The 13588-nt window shown below is 46.6% G+C and overlaps 1 protein-coding gene across 1 annotated transcript in view; it reads right to left on the reverse strand.

Moving 5' to 3' along the window:
* LOC139386089 (component of oligomeric golgi complex 6) overlaps positions 1–13588 on the reverse strand; it is a 153676-nt gene that overhangs the window by 79843 nt on the left and 60245 nt on the right. Inside the window, exons 9-13 of the mRNA XM_071131510.1 lie at positions 8675–8766; positions 8469–8539; positions 6012–6103; positions 4014–4131; positions 392–523 (exon numbers count right to left, since the gene is read on the reverse strand). Of these exons, the coding sequence (XP_070987611.1) occupies positions 392–523; positions 4014–4131; positions 6012–6103; positions 8469–8539; positions 8675–8766 (505 nt within the window). The remainder of the gene's footprint in view (positions 1–391; positions 524–4013; positions 4132–6011; positions 6104–8468; positions 8540–8674; positions 8767–13588) is intronic.

Genomic DNA, 13588 nt, shown 5'->3' on the forward strand with positions numbered 1-13588 from the left:
GCAGAGGACATTAACCAGAGGGCAAAGGACATTAACCTGAGGGCAGAGGACATTAACCCGAGGGCAGAGGACATTAACCCGAGGGAAGAGGACATTAACCTGAGGGCAGAGGACATTAACCCGAGGGCAGAGGACATTAACCTGAGGGCAAAGGACATTAACCTGAGGGCAGAGGACATTACCAGAGGGCAGAGGACATTAACCAGAGGGCAGAGGACATTAACCAGAGGGCAGAGGACATTAACCTGAGGGCAGAGGACATTAACCAGAGGGCAGAGGACATTAACCTGAGGGCAAAGGATATTAACCTGAGGGCAGAGGACATTAACCAGAGGGCAAAGGACATTAACCTGAGGGCAAAGATCATTAACCTGAGGGCAGAGGACATTACCTGAGCAAAGTCAGCCTGGCGAGCGTCCAGAGGAACTACAGAGGAGTCATGAGAGGCCAACACCTCCCTCAGGAGAGCCAGGGTCTGGGTCAGAGAGGAGGTGGGGCCCAGGTCTGGAGGGGGGAGCTCCACCTGGAGGGAGGAGGAGGAGGTGGTTAGAGGGAGGGGTAGGAGGAGGAGGAGGGAGGGGTTAGAAGGAGGAGTAGGAGGAGGAGTAGGAGGAGGAGGAGGGAGGGGTAGGAGGGAGGGGTTAGAGGGAGAGGTAGGAGGAGGGAGGGGTTAGAGGGAGGGGTAGGAGGAGGGAGGGGTTAGAGGGAGGAGTAGGAGGAGGGAGGGGTTAGAGGGAGGAGGGAGGGGTTAGAGGGAGGAGGAGGAGGAGGAGGAGGGAGGGGTTAGAGGGAGGAGGAGGAGGAGGAGGGAGGGGTTAGAGGGAGGGGGAGAAGGAGGGAGGGGTTAGACGGAGGGGTAGGAGGAGGGAGGGGTTAGAGGGAGGAGGAGGAGGAGGGAGGGGTTAGAGGGAGGAGGAGGAGGAGGGAGGGGTTAGAGGGAGGAGGAGGAAGAGGGAGGGGTTAGAGGGAGGGGTAGGAGGAGGGAGGGGTTAGAGAAACAATTCAACCACTTACGCTACAGTTCCTCCTTCATAGCTACCATGGCCATGCTCCTCTCCTCTCCCTACCCCTCTCCATCTCTCCTCCCTCCATCTCTCCATCTCTCCTCCCTCCATCTCTCCATCTCTCCCCCTCTCCTCCCTCCATCTCTCCCCAATCTCTCCCGTCTCTCCTCTCCTCTCCCTACCCCTCTCCATCTCTCCCCCTCTCCATCTCTCCCCATCTCTCCATCTCTCACCCTCTCCATCTCTCCCCATCTCTCCAACTCACCCCCTCTCCATCTCTACCCCTCTCCATCTCTCCCAATCTCTCCTCCCTCCAACTCTCCCCATCTCTCCTCCCTCCAACTCTCCCCATCTCTCCTCCCTCCAACTCTCCCCATCTCTCCTCCCTCAAACTCTCCCCATCTCTCCTCCCTCAAACTCTCCCCATCTCTCCTCCCTCCATCTCTCCCCCTCTCCATCTCTCCCCATCTATCATACTCTACCACTCTCCATCTCTCCCAATCTCTCCTCCCTCCAACTCTCCCCCTTTCCAACTCTCCCCCCCTCCATCTCTCCCCATCTCTCCCCCTCTCCATCTCTCCTCCCTCCATCTCTCCTACTCTCCATCTCTCCTCCTCTCCATCTAATACATGTGATTAGTAGAAGTCAGTGTCCCTGGTATTAGCTGGTGTGGAGAAGGTAACAAAGTAGCAGCCTAACCCAAGGCCGATAGATTAGAGAGGTGTTGAGGGTTGTTAGTGTGATTCATGCTATTGATCTGATAGCAGCTAGTGTTGTTTGGACTGAGGCCTGTCCGTGATCCAGGATATTTGGACTCCAATTTGAGGAAACGGACTGCTGTTTCTCAGTCCCAACTGGTAACTACCAGCTCTCCTCACAAACGGTCCCAAATGGTGACCTTATTCCCTGTATAGGGCACTACTTTAGACCAAAGCCCTATGGGCCCTGGTCAAAAGCAGTGCTCTATATAGTGAATTAGGGACCCGTTTAGGTCTGCATGTCTTACAGGAGTAGGCCTGTTGTCTGTGAGGGTTGAGAAAACAACATGTTTCTTCATATCCTATTGAACTACTACTGCACCAGCATGTCATTAGCTTGGGCACAGGAACATTTCAAACACTTTTTTGTTGTCTAAATAGAAAATGTGGAAGTTGGACCATCATGCATGTACACAGCATGTACACAGCATGTACACAGCATGTACACAGCATGTACACAGGACGAGGTAAGTCACTTCTATACTGAAGAAAAATATCAAATATAAAATGAATAAAAGTGAAAGATTTTACAGTTCATATAACGAAATCAGTCAATAGGCCAGAACCTGGGGAGCCAGACCCAGAACCAGAACCTGGGGAGTCAGACCCAGAACCAGACCCAGAACCAGAACCTGGGGAGCCAGACCCAGAACCAGAACCTGGGGAGTCAGACCCAGAACCAGACCCAGAACCAGAACCTGGGGAGCCAGACCCAGAACCAGACCCAGAACCTGGGGAGCCAGACCCAGAACCAGAACCTGGGGAGCCAGACCCAGAACCAGACCCAGAACCAGAACCTGGGGAGCCAGACCCAGAACCAGACCCAGAACCAGAACCTGGGGAGCCAGACCCAGAACCAGACCCAGAACCAGAACTTGGGGAGCCAGACCCAGACCCAGAACCAGAACCAGCCACTGGGGAGCCAGACCCAGAACCAGACCCACCCACTGGGGAGCCAGAACCAGCCTCTGGGGAGCCAGGCCCAGCCACTGGGGGGCCAGACCCAGACCCAGAACTAGACCCACCCACTGGGGGGCCAGACCCACCCACTGGGGGGCCACCCACTGGGGGGCCAGACCCAGCCACTGGGGGGGCCAGACCCAGCCACTGGGGGGGCCAGACCCAGCCACTGGGGGGGCCAGACCCAGCCACTGGGGGGGCCAGACCCAGCCACAGGGGGGGCCAGACCCAGCCACTGGGGGGGCCAGACCCAGCCACTGGGGGGGCCAGACCCAGCCACTGGGGGGGCCAGACCCAGCCACTGGGGGGGCCAGACCCAGCCACTGGGGGGGCCAGACCCAGCAAGTGGGGATCCAGACCCAGCCAGTGGGGATCCAGACCCAGCCAGTGGGGATCCAGACCCAGCCAGTGGGGAGCCAGACCCAGCCAGTGGGGATCCAGACCCAGCCAGTGGGGATCCAGACCCAGCCACTGGAGAGCCAGACCCAGCCAGTGGGGATCCAGACCCAGCCAGTGGGGATCCAGACCCAGCCAGTGGGGATCCAGACCCAGCCAGACCCAGCCCCTGGGGATCCAGACCCAGCCAGTGTGGCGCAAGGCCCAGCCAATCAGAATTAGTTTTCCCCCCAAGAAAGAGCTTTATTACAGACAGAAATCCCCCCCCCCCCTCCCGACCCAGGTCTGCGGTCGTGAGGCCGGTTGGACGTACTGCGAAATTCTTTAAAAAGACGTTGGGGGGTTGGCTTATGAATCAATGAACATTCAATTATCTGGTAACAGCTCTGAAGGACATGCCTGTAGTCAGCATGCCAGTAGCAGGCTCCCTCAAAACTTGAGACATCTGTGACATTGTGTTGTGTGACAAAACTGCATATTTTAAAGTGGCCTTTTATTGTCCCCCCAGCACAAGGTGCACCTGTGTAATGATCATGCTGTTCAATCAGCTTCTTGATACACCACACCTGTCAGGTGGATTATCTTGACAAAGGAGAAATGCTCACTAACAGGGATGTAAACAAATTTGTACACAAAATTGGAGAGAAAAAAACATTTTCTGTGTGGATAGAATATTTCTGGGATGTTTTTTTTCAGCTCATGAATCCAACTCTTTACATGTTTCGTGTATACCATTGTTCAGTGTACAAACTGTTCATCTCTGTACATGCTCACTGATCGTATGCATACAACAAAATACTGTGATAGCCGTGTCCAATCAGAGCAACAAAATAGAAGCTCTATATGAGGTCATCAACAAAGTGATGTTTAGTTTACTAAAGACAACAACACCTACCTTGTCCATGAGCCTGCTCGCGTGGAGACTGAGACTGTTGAAAAACATCTTCTTGCTTAGGATGTGCATCTCTTCGATGGTCATCAGCAGGGAGGCTACACTGGTGCCCACGATACAACTATATGAGAGAGAGAGAGACAGAGAGAGACAGAGACAGAGAGACAGAGAGACAGAGAGACAGAGACAGAGAGACAGACAGATAGAGAGAGATAGAGACAGAGAGACAGACAGATAGAGAGAGAGAGATAGAGACAGAGAGACAGAGAGACACAGAGACAGAGACAGAGACAGAGAGACAGACAGAGAGAGAGAGATAGAGACAGAGAGAGAGAGACAGACAGATAGAGAGAGAGAGATAGAGACAGAGAGACAGAGACACAGAGACAGAGAGAGAGAGAGAGAGAGAGAGAGACAGAGAGACAGAGACAGAGAGAGAGAGAGAGAGAGAGAGAGAGAGAGAGAGAGAGACAGAGAGGGCATCATTGAACAGTGAACTCTAAATTAGGTGTAGTAGACCTTACAGTGAAATGCTGAATACAAAAGGTGTAGTAGACCTTACAGTGAAATGCTGAATACAACAGGTGTAGTAGACCTTACAGTGAAATGCTGAATACAACAGGTGTAGTAGACCTTACAGTGAAATGCTGAATACAACAGGTGTAGTAGACCTTACAGTGAAATGCTGAATACAACAGGTGTAGTAGACCTTACAGTGAAATGCTGAATACAACAGGTGTAGTAGACCTTACAGTGAAATGCTGAATACAACAGGTGTAGTAGACCTTACAGTGAAATGCTGAATACAACAGGTGTAGTAGACCTCACAGTGAAATGCTGAATACAACAGGTGTAGTAGACCTCACAGTGAAATGCTGAATACAACAGGTGTAGTAGACCTTACAGTGAAATGCTGAATACAACAGGTGTAGTAGACCTCACAGTGAAATGCTTACTTACAGGCTCTAACCAATAGTGTAAAAAATGTATTAGGTGAACAATGGATAGGTAAAGAAATAAAACAACAGTAAGAAGACAGGATATAAAAGTAGCGAGGCTAATTGAGGTAGTATGTACATGTAGATATATACAGACACCTGTTAGTCAGGCTGATTGAGGTAGTATGTACATGTAGGTATATACAGACACCGGTTAGTCTGGCTGATTGAGGTAGTATGTACATGTAGGTATATACAGACACCGGTTAGTCTGGCTGATTGAGGTAGTATGTACATGTAGGTATATACAGACACCGGTTAGTCAGGCTGATTGAGGTAGTATGTACATGTAGGTATATACAGACACCGGTTAGTCTGGCTGATTGAGGTAGTATGTACATGTAGCTATATACAGACACCGGTTAGTCTGGCTGATTGAGGTAGTATGTACATGTAGCTATATACAGACACCGGTTAGTCTGGCTGATTGAGGTAGTATGTACATGTAGATATGGTTAAAGTGACTATGCATATATGATGAACAGAGAGTAGCAGTAGTGTTAAAGAGGGGTTGGTGGGTGGTGGGACACAATGCAGATAGCCCGGTTAGCCAATGTGCGGTAGCACTGGGTGGTCGGGCCATTTGAGGTAGTATGTACATGAATGTATAGTTAAAGTGACTATGCATATATGATGAACAGAGAGTAGCAGCAGCGTAAACAGAGGGGTTGGGGGGGCACACAATGCAAATAGTCCTGGTAGCCATTTGATTACCTGTTCAGGAGTCTTATGGCTCGGGGGTAAAAACTGTTGAAAAGCCTTTTTGTCCTAGACTTGGCACTCCATTACCACTTGCCATGCGGTAGTAGAGAGAACAGTCTATGACTGGGGTGGCTGGGGACTTTGACAATTTTTAGGGCCTTCCTCTGACACCGCCTGGTGTAGAGGTCCTGGATGGCAGGCAGCTTAGCCTTAGTGATGTACTTTGCCGTACGCACTACCCTCTGTAGTGCCTTGAGGGTTAGGGTCAGGGGTCAGGTTCAGAGGTCAGGGTACTACCTACCTGATGGTGTGGTGGTAGAACTTAAGCAGGTTGGACAGCTTGTAGAGTAGAACAGAACCCGGCTCAGCCAAGATTCCCTGCTCCAGACGCACCTGAAAGAGAAGCCATTTTATATTTAGTATTTATCCCAGGACAGTCAGTCTATCCAGTAGTATTTATCCCAGGACAGTCAGTCTATCCAGTAGTATTTATCCCAGGACAGTCAGTCTATCCAGTAGTATTTATCCCAGGACAGTCAGTCTATCCAGTAGTATTTATCCCAGGACAGTTGGTCTATCCAGTAGTATTTATCCCAGGACAGTCAGTCTTTCCAGTAGTATTTATCCCAGGACAGAATGTCTTTCCAGTAGTATTTATCCCAGGACAGTCAGTCTATCCAGTAGTATTTATCCCAGGACAGTCAGTCTATCCAGTAGTATTTATCCCAGGACAGAATGTGTATCCAGTAGTATTTATCCCAGGACAGTCAGTCTATCCAGTAGTATTTATCCCAGGACAGTCAGTCTATCCAGTAGTATTTATCCCAGGACAGTCAGTCTATCCAGTAGTATTTATCCCAGGACAGAATGTATATCCAGTAGTATTTATCCCAGGACAGTCAGTCTTTCCAGTAGTATTTATCCCAGGACAGTCAGTCTTTCCAGTAGTATTTATCCCAGGACAGAATGTCTTTCCAGTAGTATTTATCCCAGGACAGTCAGTCTATCCAGTAGTATTTATCCCAGGACAGTCAGTCTATCCAGTAGTATTTATCCCAGGACAGTTGGTCTATCCAGTAGTATTTATCCCAGGACAGTCAGTCTTTCCAGTAGTATTTATCCCAGGACAGAATGTCTTTCCAGTAGTATTTATCCCAGGACAGTCAGTCTATCCAGTAGTATTTATCCCAGGACAGTCAGTCTATCCAGTAGTATTTATCCCAGGACAGAATGTCTATCCAGTAGTATTTATCCCAGGACAGTCAGTCTATCCAGTAGTATTTATCCCAGGACAGTCAGTCTATCCAGTAGTATTTATCCCAGGACAGTCAGTCTATCCAGTAGTATTTATCCCAGGACAGTCAGTCTATCCAGTAGTATTTATCCCAGGACAGAATGTCTATCCAGTAGTATTTATCCCAGGACAGTCAGTCTTTCCAGTAGTATTTATCCCAGGACAGTCAGTCTTTCCAGTAGTATTTATCCCAGGAGAGAATGTCTTTCCAGTAGTATTTATCCCAGGACAGTCAGTCTATCCAGTAGTATTTATCCCAGGACAGTCAGTCTATCCAGTAGTATTTATCCCAGGGCAGTTGGTCTATCCAGTAGTATTTATCCCAGGACAGTCAGTCTTTCCAGTAGTATTTATCCCAGGACAGAATGTCTTTCCAGTAGTATTTATCCCAGGACAGTCAGTCTATCCAGTAGTATTTATCCCAGGACAGTCAGTCTTTCCAGTAGTATTTATCCCAGGACAGAATGTCTATCCAGTAGTATTTATCCCAGGACAGTCAGTCTATCCAGTAGTATTTATCCCAGGACAGTCAGTATATCCAGTAGTATTTATCCCAGGACAGTCAGTCTATCCAGTAATATTTATCCCAGGACAGAATGTCTATCCAGTAGTATTTATCCCAGGACAGTCAGTCTATCCAGTAGTATTTATCCCAGGACAGTCAGTTTATCCAGTAGTATTTATCCCAGGACAGTCAGTCTTTCCAGTAGTATTTATCCCAGGACAGAATGTCTTTCCAGTAGTATTTATCCCAGGACAGAATGTCTTTCCAGTAGTATTTATCCCAGGACAGTCAGTCTTTCCAGTAGTATTTATCCCAGGACAGAATGTCTTTCCAGTAGTATTTATCCCAGGACAGTCAGTCTACCCAGTAGTATTTATCCCAGGACAGTCAGTCTATCCAGTAGTATTTATCCCAGGACAGAATGTCTTTCCAGTAGTATTTATCCCAGGACAGTCAGTCTTTCCAGTAGTATTTATCCCAGGACAGAATGTCTTTCCAGTAGTATTTATCCCAGGACAGTCAGTCTATCCAGTAGTATTTATCCCAGGACAGTCAGTCTTTCCAGTAGTATTTATCCCAGGACAGTCAGTCTATCCAGTAGTATTTATCCCAGGACAGTTGGTCTATCCAGTAGTATTTATCCCAGGACAGTCAGTCTTTCCAGTAGTATTTATCCCAGGACATAATTTCTTTCCAGTAGTATTTATCCCAGGACAGTTGGTCTATCCAGTAGTATTTATCCCAGGACAGTCAGTCTTTCCAGTAGTATTTATCCCAGGGCATAATTTCTTTCCAGTAGTATTTATCCCAGGACAGTCAGTCTTTCCAGTAGTATTTATCCCAGGACAGTCAGTCTTTCCAGTAGTATTTCTTCATTTTATTAGTTCTACAGTCAAATACAGTCGACTGAAAAAACGGAAATGTACACACAACAAAGACACTGGGTTGGAGGGTCTTACTTTAAGAGGTCTGCAGACTCCCTCAGTGATGTGTCCCACCACCTCTTGCATGGTCTCATCCACTCCTGGTGCTAAAGGGAAGGCAGTCAGTCAGACGCAGACAAGACACACGAGATAATTAATTAACTACCTGCACAAAGGTTAGGATTAGAAGAGATCAAGCGGTCATTCGTTGCCATAGGGATTGTGTGAGGGTTTTAGGTTACCTCGTGCTGTGACCTGTTTCAGCAGGGCCTCCAGGTGCTCCTTCTCCGATGCGGTGGCTTGGTGCAGCCACGCTAACATGTCCCCTACGTACCTGGATGGGTCAAAGTACACAGGATTAGGCTTTGTTATGGCTTTTTAAACGTATATATTTTAATGCATTTACACACATTGTACGAAACAAGTTTGGGGTCACTTAGAAACTGTTTTTTGAAAAAAAAGCACATTTCTTTTATGTCCCTTCAAATAGATCAAAAATACAATCTAGATTATTGTTCATTATTGTTTACATAAACTCAATTAGTATTTGGTAGCATTGCCTTTAAATTGTTTAACTTGGGTCAAACCTTTCAGGTGGCCTTCCACAAGCTTCCCGCAATAAGTTGGGTGAATTTTGGCCCATTTCCTCCTGACAGAGCGGGTGTAACCGAGTCATGTTTGTAGGCCTCCTTGCTCGCTTATTCAGTTCTGCCCACACATTTTCTATAAGATTCAGGTCAGGGCTTTGTGATGGCCACTCCAATACCTTGACATTGTTGTCCTTAAGTCATTTTTCCACAACTTTGGAAGTATGCTTGGGGTCATTGTCCATTTGGAAGACGCATTTGCAACCAAGCTTTAACTTGCTTTAACTGACATCTTGAGATGTTGCTTCAATATATCCACATAATTTTCCTTCCTCACGATGCCATCTATTTTGTAAAGTGCACCAGGCCTTCCTGCAGAAAAGCACCCCCACAACATGATGCTGCCATCCCTGTGCTTCACGGTTGGGATGGTGTTCTTCGGCTTGCAAGCATCCCCCTTTCTCCTCCAAACATAACGATGGTCATTATGGCCAAACAGTTCTATTTTTGTTTCATCAGACCAGAGGACATTTCTCTAAAAAGTACAACCTTTTTCCCCATGTGCAGTTGCAAACCGTAGTCTGGCTTTTTTATGGCGATTTTGAAGCAGTGACTTCTTCCTTGCTGAGGGGCCTTTCAGGTTATGTCAATATAGGACTCGTTTTACTGTGGATATAGAGACTTTTGTACCTGTTTCCTGCAGCATCTTCACAAGGTCCTTTGCTGTTGTTCTGGGATTGATTTGCACTTTTCGCACCAAAGTACGTTCATCTCTAGGAGACAGAACGTGTCTCTTTCCTGAGCGGTATGACGGCTGCGTGGTCCCATGGTGTTTCTACTTGCGTGCTATTGTTCGTACAGATGAACATGGCACCTTCAAGCGTTTAGAAATTGCTCCCAGGGATGAACCAGACTTGTTCTGGTCTTGGCTGATTTCTTTTGATTTTCCCATGATGTCAAGCAAAGAGGCACCGAGTTTGAAGGTAGGCCTCGAAATACATCCACAGGTACACTCCTTATTGACTCAATGATGTCAAATAGCCTATCAGAAGCTTCTAAAGCCATGACATCATTTTCTGGAATTTTCCAAGCTGTTTATTAAAGGCACAGTCAACTTAGTGTATGTAAACTTCTGACCCACTGGAATTGTGATACAGTGAATTATAAGTGAAATAATCTGTCTGTAAACAATTGTTGGAAAAATGACCTGTGTCATGCACAAAGTAACAAGAAATTTGTGGAGTGGTTGAAAAACAAGTTTTAATGACTCCAACCTAAGTGCATGTTAACTTCCGACTTCAACTGTACATAGGCCCATTATCAGCAACCATCACTGCTGTGTTCCAATGGCACGTTGTGTTAGTTAATCCAAGTTCATCATTTTAAAAGGCTAACTAATCATTAGAAAACCATTTTGCAATTATGTTAGCACAGTTGAAAACTGTTTGGATTAAAGAAGCAATAAAACTGGCCTTCTTTAGACTAGTTGAGTATCTGGAGCATCAGCATTTATGGGTTCGATTACAGGCTCAAAATGGCCAGAAACAAAGACCTTTCTTTTGAAACTTGTCAGTCTATTCTTGTTCTGAGAAATGAAGGCTATTCCATAAGAGAAATTGCCTAACAGAGAACTGGCCTAACAGGACTACCTACTCTGTTAGGTCTGGACTTAGAAATGTCCAGAAAAGCAAAAATGTTTGTCCATTAAAATAACTAAATAAATAAAATTTCTTAACTGAAGATCTTGTGTCCTACTCCCTTCACAGTGTACTACGCCCTTCACAGAACAGAGCAAACTGCCACTAACCAGAATAGAAAGAGGAGTGGGAGGCCCCGGTGCACAACTGAGCAAGAGGACAAGTACATTAGAGTGTCTAGTTTGAGAAGCAGCTTCATTAAATAGTACCCGCAAAACACCAGTCTCAACGTCAGCAGTGAAGAGGCGACTCCGGGATGCTGGCCTTCTAGGCAGAGATCCTCTGTCCAGTGTCTGTCTTCTGTTTCTGAACAATTTTATCTATTTACAATTTTATTTATTTAGTTATTTTAATGGACAAACATTTTTGCTTTTCTGGACATTTCTAAGTCCAGACCTAACAGAGTAGGTAGTCCTGTTAGGCCAGTACTCTGTTAGGACAGTATATCCTGTTAGGACAGTACTCTGTTAGGACAGTACTCTGTTGGGACAGTACTCTGTTGGGACAGTATACTCTGTTAGGACAGTATACTCTGTTAGGACAGTATACTCTGTTAGGACAGTATACTCTGTTAGGACAGTATACTCTGTTAGGACAGTACTCTGTTAGGACAATACTCTGTTAGGACAGTATACTCTGTTAGGACAGTACTCTGTTAGGACAATACTCTGTTAGGACAATACTCTGTTAGGACAGTATACTCTGTTAGGACAGTATACTCTGTTAGGACAGTACTCTGTTAGGACAATACTCTGTTAGGACAGTATACTCTGTTAGGACAGTATACTCTGTTAGGACAGTACTCTGTTAGGACAGTACTCTGTTAGGACAGTACTCTGTTAGGTCAGTACTCTGTTAGGACAGTATACTCTGTTAGGACAGTATACTCTGTTAGGACAGTACTCTGTTAGGACAATACTCTGTTAGGACAGTATACTCTGTTAGGACAGTACTCTGTTGGGCCAGTACTCTGTTGGGACAGTACTCTGTTGGGACAGTACTCTGTTGGGACAGTACTCTGTTGGGACAGTACTGTTCACAAAAACAAACAGACCCCACAGAGCCCCAGGACAGCAGCACAATTAGACCCAACCAAATCATGAGAAAACAAAAAGATAATTACTTGACACATTGGAAAGAATTAACAAAAACACAGAACAAACTAGAATGCTATTTGTCCCTAAACAGAGAGTACACAGTGGCAGAATACCTGACCACTGTGACTGACCCAAAATTAAGGAAAGCTTTGACTATGTACAGACTTAATGAGTATAGCCTTGCTATTGAGAAAGGCCGCCGTAGGCAGACATGGCTCTCAAGAGAAGACAGGCTATGTGCTCACTGCCCACAAAATGAGGTGGAAACTGAGCTGCACTTCCTAACCTCCTGCCCAATGTATGACCATATTAGAGAGACATATTTCCCTCAGATTACACAGATACACAAAGAATTCAAAAACAAATCCAATTTTGATAAACTCCCATATCTACTGGGTGAAATTCCAATGTGAAATCACAGCAGCAAGATTTGTGACCTGTTGCCACGAGAAAAGGGCAACCAGTGAAGAACAAACACCATTGTAAATACAACCCATATTTATGCTTATTTATTTTTCCCTTGTGTACTTTAACCATCTGTACATTGTTACAACACTGTATATATATACTTATATATATATATATAACATTTGTAATGTCTTTACTGTTTTGAAACTTCTGTATGTGTAATGTTTATTGTTAATTTGTATTGTTTATTTCACTTTATATATTATCTACCTCACTTGCTTTGGCATGTTAACACATGTTTCCCATGCAAATAAAGCTCTTGAATTGAATTGAATTAAATTGAATTGAGAGAGAGAGAGAGAGAGAGAGAGAGAGAGAGAGAGACAGAGACAGAGACAGAGACAGAGACAGAGAGAGAGAGAGAGGTAGAGAGAGAGAGAGAGGTAGAGAGAGAGAGAGAGAGGTAGAGAGAGAGAGAGAGAGAGAGAGAGGAGAGAGAGAGAGGTAGAGAGAGAGGTAGAGAGAGAGAGAGGCGAGAGAGGAGAGAGAGAGGAGAGAGAGAGAGGAGAGAGACTAACAGAGAGTGAGAGTGAGCGAGAGCAAGAGAGACTTGGAGGACTCAGACACAGACAGTCCCCTGTTCTGAGAAGCGCTGATGCCTCCATTAAGTCTGTGGCGACAGAATGTTCAGCAGTGTTCCAGAGTGTTCTAGTGTGTTCTGAGCAGGATGGGCGTTCTCAGAACACATCTGATTAGCCTCACAGTGAGAGAGACGTTCAGTCCCAAATGACACCCTATGTGCCCTGGACGAAGCCATAACAGAACCCTCCCTTACAGAACCCACTCCACATGCTCCCTTACAGAATCCACTCCTCATCCTCCCTTACAGAATCCACTCCTCACCCTCCCTTACAGAACCCACTCCTCATCCTCCCTTACAGAACCCACTCCTCACCCTCCCTTACAGAACCCACTCCACATGCTCCCTTACAGAATCCACTCCTCATCCTCCCTTACAGAATCCACTCCTCACCCTCCCTTACAGAACCCACTCCTCATCCTCCCTTACAGAACCCACTCCACATCCTCCCCACCTTCTCCTCCTTCCCCTCCCTTACAGAACCCTCCTACCACCCCCCTCTTCCTCCCCCACAGAACCCTCCTACCACCCTCCTCCTCCCCTCCCTTACAGAACCCTCCTACCATCCTCCCCCTCCCTTACAGAACCCTCCTACCATCCTCCCCCTCCCTTACAGAACCCTCCTACCATCCTCCCCCTCCCTTACAGAACCCTCCTACCATCCTCCCCCTTCCTTACAGAACCCTCCTACCATCCTCCCCCTTCCTTACAGAACCCTCCTACCACC

The sequence above is a fragment of the Oncorhynchus clarkii genome, chromosome 27 (genome assembly GCF_045791955.1).
Source record: "Oncorhynchus clarkii lewisi isolate Uvic-CL-2024 chromosome 27, UVic_Ocla_1.0, whole genome shotgun sequence".
Classification (NCBI taxonomy): Eukaryota; Metazoa; Chordata; class Actinopteri; order Salmoniformes; family Salmonidae; genus Oncorhynchus; species Oncorhynchus clarkii.